This window comes from Asparagus officinalis, chromosome 2, assembly GCF_001876935.1.
Source record: "Asparagus officinalis chromosome 2, Aspof.V1, whole genome shotgun sequence".
NCBI classification, from domain to species: domain Eukaryota; kingdom Viridiplantae; phylum Streptophyta; class Magnoliopsida; order Asparagales; family Asparagaceae; genus Asparagus; species Asparagus officinalis.
In genome coordinates this window covers 21102308-21110332 of record NC_033795.1, presented here as the reverse complement: position 1 = coordinate 21110332, position 8025 = coordinate 21102308, and the positions used below count along the sequence as shown (strand labels likewise).

Genomic DNA, 8025 nt, shown 5'->3' with positions numbered 1-8025 from the left:
CACATAATTATGCAAAATGTCGACCAGGAGTTACTACAAAATGCATGAGTCTACTCCCAAACCACATCGAGTGATCACCATCAATTCCAGATAGATTTCGTCTTTTGTATTAGGGGTCTAATAAGATGAAAAGCACATCGATTACGAAGTACGCCAAGAATTTCATCATAGATACACAGAGGATTGTATACATTTTACTATCATCTACCATGCAGAGGAGACATGGCAATTTGATGTGTAAAATGCAAAGCTTTGTACTCTCGCCCGAGTACAGAGGCCGACCGATTCCGGGGGCTTTTACCGCTAGGGGGAAGAGGATCAACTGCGCCAGGGCGATAAGCGGGTCCTCAATCTTCTAGGGCAGTGATTACACGACTGCTCTCGTCAGGTCTGTTTTTTCTGACCTAAAAGATTTTATTTTGGATTTAATTTCATGTTTTAATTACAATATTTATTATTATTCATGAAGGCAAAATTGCATTTTTCTAATAAAATATCCAACACGAACTAGTTATCTGAAAGGCTCACTGGGTTCTTTCTAATTGGTTCCCAGAAAGCAAAATAACTTCTTTAATTTAACAAAAAACAATCTCTACCAAACCGCATTGCATATATCACTACCAGTTATCGGCCAATGCTTCTGATAAAATAAAGGCGACACGCCATCTGGACCGAGAGCCTTGTTTAGGTGCATCTCAAATACTACTCTGAGGATTGCAATATCGTCCACCACTTTGCATAATTAGAAATTGATTTTACATATCGAAAAGTTTGCTTTTAATTTTGTTTTATCGTGTAGTTTATTTCCATATCGAATTACTCTCGCATCTTGTTATATCATTTTGCTAGAATCCGATGCTTCAATTTGTTATGATCCAGCTAGAGAAGGCGCTTCCGTGACCAATTAATTATTAGTTGAAATAAAAATGTGTTGGTTCACATAGTTGAAAAAAGCAACAATAATTAAACAATTATTTGTTTGTAACTAATGTCTTTCTCTTCTGCACGTGCTGATTCAAATAATTTATTCCATTAATTTCCGAAGGAAAACAAAGAGACTGAAAACTGACTGATAGTCATTAGTATCTGAATGTAGTCATAACTTTCATAGTGAATCATACGTATGCACTAAATAAGCCGTGTTAATTGCATTTATAGTCGATAATGATGTATGCAATAAGATTTATGTCATTAATGGCTTTTGCATGTTGTTATGTTCTTTTCCTTTTCCTCATTATCGCAAGATTATGTAATGCGACTGACTACAACATTCTGGATTTTGCAATGAAGAGGAAACATGAACTGTGGATGGCCGAGCATGGACGTGTTTACAAAGATGAGGTAGAAAAAGCAGCGAGATTTGAGATATTTAAGGATAATGTGAAATACATAGAAGAATTCAACAATGGTGGAGTTTATAATTACACTCTAGGCGTAAATGAATTCGCTGATCTCACGCATGAAGAGTTCACGGAAACTTTTATTAATGGAGTTAATGAGGACTCATTCCGGTCTTCGGAATACAATACTATGATATCGATGGAGCCTCAAATTTCTTCTGTTCCTACTAGTGTTGATTGGAGAGCTAAGGGTGCGGTTACCGCCGTCAAGCATCAAGGTTACACGTGCGGTAAGAAATGTTTCTAACAAGTTTTTTGTTATTCTCTTTACTCTTTTTATCGTTCTTTTCTTTTTCATTTTTTTTTGCCTAAATAGCATAAAGCCCCCATTAACTTTGGATGATTATGACATAAACCTCCTCCCCCCCATAACTTTCAAAATAGCAGAAAACCCCCTTAACTAATTAGGGGTTATCTAAAAACACTAACTTTAAGGGTTTATCAGAAAATCTCTCCTTACAACATTAGTCGCAATTTTCATTAGCAAAAATACCCTTTTGTCTAGTTTTACCTGCCCAAGATCGCATAAGCGTGAATAGCATTCACTCAAGTTCTAACAAGAAAAGCCGCCTACACATGTCGAAAATACAGGATCTTGTTGGGCATTTGCCACAGCTGCAGCAATCGAAAGCCTTCACAAAATCAAGAACGGCATACTCTACGAGCTATCGCAGCAACAACTCGTGGACTGTGCATGGGCAGCCTTGGGGTGTCGCGGAGGATGGCCCCGCGAATCCTACACTTACATAAAGGACAATGGCGGCCTCACGACCGCAGCAAATTACCCGTACAACGAAGTCGATAACCCTTGTGACGTGATCAAGGCAAAAGAAACCGTAGCAAACATTAGCGGTTTCGTGTCTGTGACCCCAAGAACCGAGGCAGCGCTGATGGAAGCAGTTGCAAAACAACCTGTGACCGTGGTAATCGATGCCAAATCAAAAAAATTTCAGTTTTACAAGTCAGGTGTGTTCAAAGGACCGTGTACAGATAGTCTGAACCATGTTGTGGTTGTGGTTGGTTACGGACGGGTGCATCCTTCTAGCAAGTATTGGATAGTGAGGAACTCATGGGGGACTTCATGGGGTGAAGGTGGGTATGTGAGGCTGGAGAAGGATGTTGGTTTGCCTAAGGGATTATGTGTTGTTGCTGCGCTCCCAACTTATCCAATTCATGTACGTCTATGTATATTTTATGTTTGATTATGTACTTGGTACTGGTGTGATATTGTGTTTGATATTGCATATAAATAAATGGAGTTTGTCATTATCTAATGGACTGGTGTGATTTTTTTGTTGAGAAAAATTGATATCGAGATCAAAGCAAGAGCGCGATAGCAATTGCAAAAACACAGATTTCATAAGTTACATACCTTTAATAGAGAGATCAATATTTTTAGTCTCAATCATCTATTGTTTACTGTTGACGTCACTGCTGTGAAAAGCCTACAAAAAGATGATTATTTTCGGATTCAGATCCTCTCAACTACTAAAAAATAGTGGAGAAATCATTACTTTTTTATAAATGTTGGTTGAGTAGTGGAATATTGTGATTTGTTTTGTTGAGTGTCAAAAAAACTAATAACAAAAATAAAGAATGTGTCTTTGAGATATGATAAGTGTTATCTTTGGAATAGATTACAATTATCCAACCCATACATTAAATAACCAATTATATGTATGAAAAATGATGATTCTGTCCACTACTTTTTGATGGTGTAGAGGATCTAAATCCCCCTACTCTTGGGTCTTGACACAAAAAAGATGACTTATTAATCATAGATTTTTTTTTTTTGGGTTTCATTGAGATGCCAGCCGCCCAAGTTTTCAATAATACTATATCAATCCCTCAAATCTTTAAAATTGCTCATAAGTCTCCGAATTTTTGGGTATCGTGAAATTTGGTCCCTCATTGACCAAAATGCCCACGACTAATGTTTTTCGAACAAATGATTTTGGGGGGAGGACATAAGTTGAGGGGTATTTTGGTCATTGAGGGGCCAAATAGCAAGACCCCTAGGATTTGAGGGACTCAGGAACAATGTTAAAGATTTAAGGGACTAAAATGGAATTATTTAAGATTCTAGGGATTATAACCAAATAACTATAGTGACTTATTAACCAAATTAGAGCCTTTACATAACAAGCCGAAAATATGAAGGGCTTCTAAAGTCCTAGTACTTATAAAAAAAGTTGAGGCGCAGAATCAACTGTTAGCCACTTCTCATCAAGGGAGAGAAACAAACAGTTCTATTATTGCTGCAAGCACCGCGAAAAGATCGAAGACTAAGGATATGTTTGGTTTCAGAGAAAGGGAGAGAAAAGAAAAGGAAAGAGAAAGTAAAAAAGAAAGAAAAAGAAAAAGAAAAGAAAATGATATTCTTTTTATTATTTTGTTAGAAAGAATATTGTAATGAAAGTTAGAAGAAAATTCATATGAAAATCATTTTCTCTTGTTTGGTTACCTTTCTGAGAAAAGGAGGAAGAAAATTATCACAACATAATTTTAATTCATATTTTTTGAATTAGATTTATATTTTAAACAATTTACAAAAAATAATTAAATTAAATTGTTATTCTACCATATTTTTAAAAAATATATAAGTTACCGAATATGTTTGCACAATCTTAACTCAAGAAAATTGAGTCAAATTTATGATGATTCTAATTTACGTATAATCTTACATGGTTTTGGACTTGCCAGTTATTCATAACCTCATGTGAAGAACGATGATTCCGAATAAGGTCTAGAAATGCAGTTCAAGCATAATTATTCAAAATCAAAATCATTCATATAATGGGAAGTAACAAGTTAATAAACATGTATTTAAAAAAAATTAGCAATTTCCTAACAAAAAAACTTGAGTGGCCATCAACATCAAGTTTGTAAATAATAAGCAGAAGAACAACCATAATTCCACTAAATAGAGAACGACATTTCTCATACATAATATTTACAAAAAGAAATGTGAATGAAAGAACCCAAACAAATCTAAAGTAAATGTCTTGATACTCCTAATAAAAAGTATAATTCATTTATAGTCACAAATTCTATTACAATCAATTTTTTATAGAAAATCTTTTCTAACAAAGTCTATTACAATCAATTTCATATAGAAAATCTTAAACAAAGAAAGAGAGAGATAAATCTGCTGAAGTCCTTGATTTTTAACTTTAGTGAGCCATCAAAACATTAATCTCGCATCCTTCATCCCTTGAAATTAATTCAAAAAAATTCAAATAAGTACAATATAAACATCAAAAACAATAAAGTCTTAACATTCTTTTAGAAGAAAAATGAAACTATCACTTGACATGTCATGGTTCTTTCTTAAGATTAATCATCAGAAATGATGAAAGTGGATTGTAGACAGCCAATACATCAGAAATTAATTTGCATTCACATAAAAAGTCTCATAGTGAGAGTAGTATTTTCCGAACAATTATGAAATCCTAGGGCATATTCATTTTGCTTTTCCATGAAAATACACATGGATATAGGAACATATACTACAACAACCAACGGTTACAACTTCAAGAAATTCTAATGGAGATGAACAATACAAGAGGCATGATTAGTATTCCACTACGACATATTGAGAAGAAAATTCTTTCAACCTCTCCCGTTACACAAACGGAGTTTATTACCATAATTATAGCTCTACATGATATATGTCACTCTTTCATGACTAGAGCCAGCATCATCAGCAATATTAAAGAAAGACGTGCATTCAATAGTTTCAATGAGAGGGCAGTTGCATAAAGAAGGGATAATATACAGTCTTATGTAATTCCCCATTTCCATCAGAAATGGTAAGATGAAACAAAGTCCAGAACTCATTTAATTAAAAAAAAGGAAGACGCAAAACAAACATAATCTCTCAATAAACGAGAATAAAGCAATAAGGTGAAAATATTAGGCTGTTATATTAGGCAAAGGAATGTTACTGAATTTAAGTTAAGACTTCATGTTTGTGAATTTTGTTATGAAAGGCAGGCTGTTATATTAGGTTGTTACTGAATTTAAGTTAAGACTTCATGTTTGTGAATTTTGTTATGAAAGGCAGGCTGTTATATTAGGTAAAGGAATGTTAAACAGTTTTTTTTCATGTTTGTGAATTTTGTTATGAAAGGCAGGCTGTTATATTAGGTAAAGGAATGTTAAACAGTTTTTTTTTGTCATTATATCTTAAACTTATGAACTAGGTGGTAAAATGCAGACATATAATTAGAGTGTAAATAGATTACCTCCTAATACCGATATCAAGATTGTGTGATGCTCATCCGAGCTTTATCTCCAACCACCTTTTCCTCTGATGAATTGGTAACCCGATGAAGTTCCTTCCTCAAGCTACATCCTCAGTAAGATGTTCGTAGGCTACAAGCTGTGCATCCTCACGGAGTCCATCAACTTTTAAAAGCTCCACAAATATCTCTACTTCAATGTAAAATTGAGGACCGGTCTTCAAAATTGCAGAAGCAATTGATTCCATTCCGCTTTTTAGCCCATCGAGCTCTTCACCCAAGTTGTTAGAGGCACCATGCTTTCTTTTATATATCACCTTTGAAGATGTTCTCGATGCAAGATAGGTTTTTGGATCTTGTTCTCTACCTTTTGAAGGGCGAATGCATTCTACATCCTTCTCTTGAATAGTTTCCTTATCATCTTCTTGATTATTATTGATAGAAATTTATTCATCTCTTTTACTTTCTATCCAAGTTCGTCTTTCTTTGGCAGTTTCAGAAGCTAAACCAGCGGCCCTATCTTTTCCATAAATGATTTGCAAGTTTTGAAAACATGGTACATGTTTGTAAGAAGATTGTTTTGCTCTAGGATATGCCTAATAATAAAGAATCAACTTTCACCGTTGATGCTGGAAAAATAAGCAACTTTGAAACTTAACAAATAAAGTAAGGCAAACACGTGGACTTTAATGTATATAGTTTAAGGATATATTTGTTGAGTTCAATCTTGTGGACTTGTCATTACTCTTATCTAGTCTTTGCAATATACAACTCACTGAAGAGTGAAAGAGGCTGGAAATAGACATGGAAATCCGATTTCACTGGTACAAAATGAGTCATCCTAGATAAAAATTTCTGTTTAGGATAGTTATATTTCCGTCTACATAGACTATCTCAGACAGAATTCCGTCTAGGATGTTTATCTAATTAGTTGCCGTCTAGGATATAGTATCCTAGATGAATTTTTCATCTGGGAAACATCTTATACGGAATATCCCAGACGAAAAGCATTCCCATCTAGAAAACATCCTAGACGGACATCGTAGATGGAAATATTTTTTGTCTAGGATATTATACTAGAAGAAAATCCATCTGGGATGTATCCCAGATGAAAAAGCCGTCGGAGATAGCATCCAAGATGGAAAAGCCATCTGGGATGCATCTCAGACGGAAAAGCCATCTGGGATAGCATCGCAGATGGTTTTTTGTCTGTGATGCAACCCAAACGGCTTTTCTGCCTGGGATGCTTTGGTCATCCTGGACGAAAATTCCATCTGGGATAGTATCCTAGATGGATTATCTCTGTACAATTTTAGCAATTTCTTTTCCTGAATTCCCTATAATTACATATACCTGTAAATTCAATAATAATCCACATCCAATCAAAAATGCAAATCCAGCTTTCAAATCAACAATCCAAAATCCAAATATCAATCTAAATCACATACCATATTACTTAAGTTAGTCCGATACAAGCCAACCAATATATACAAACGAATAAACTATCGGCAAAACAACTTATAATCATCCACGCATACCACTTTACAGTATAAACACATCAAACACATGTTTTTTTTTATACATATCATGTCTCTCTCTCTCTCTTACATATAAAATTATACATCCAATACATAATCAACTCACAAGGAATCATTGTCGATACAGCTGATAATATCAACACGTAGAGAGTCATCCAACCTGTTTAACAAAGATAAGTTTCTTTTTTCAGCAAAGAATAGATTGTAATGTAATACAAGTGGGTTTTGAGGGGGGAAAGTAGTAATTGACAAATTAGCCATAAAAATTAAAAAGAAGAATCATCTCAAGTTTTTTCTTTTTTTTTCCTGAAGATGATATGACAATGAATCCTTGTTTATATGCATCATATTAAGTTGCATAGTGCATAATTTATTTTTTTCCTCTGAAGTGATGGTAACTTGCAAGTATATTGTATTTTAATGAACATTTTGTCAAGCTGGGTTGCTTTAATTCCCTAAGGATCTCTTAAACATCTTCGAGCTACCATTATATTACACGATTTGAGGGTTGGGTTATTTGTATGTGCAGGCTTCATGCAGGATTTGAGCGGTCAATGCTATGAAATTGAGCTTGGGTTGTGCCGTTGTTGTAATAATATGTACAATATGCAAAGGTTCAAATGCAAGTACCATGTTAGCTACACTTCACTTAATAGACCAATCCTCCTTTCTTATGATGCACTTGTTTCTAGTTGAGAAATGTGGATATCGAGGTAAATTTGAATGGATAATTTTGATGTATGTCAATATTTTCAGACATTTAAACCACAAGGACATAGTTACTAAAACTTAATATAATCAACAACCAGATCGACGAACTATCTGTGGTTGCTATGAATGGAA

General features: G+C 34.5%; 1 protein-coding gene across 1 annotated transcript in view; it reads left to right on the top strand.

Annotated features, from left to right (window-relative positions):
• LOC109830485 (ervatamin-B-like) overlaps positions 1196–8025 on the top strand; it is a 22050-nt gene continuing 15220 nt past the window's right edge. Inside the window, exons 1-2 of the mRNA XM_020397754.1 lie at positions 1196–1630; positions 1992–2561. Of these exons, the coding sequence (XP_020253343.1) occupies positions 1285–1630; positions 1992–2561 (916 nt within the window). The 5' untranslated portion in view covers positions 1196–1284. The remainder of the gene's footprint in view (positions 1631–1991; positions 2562–8025) is intronic.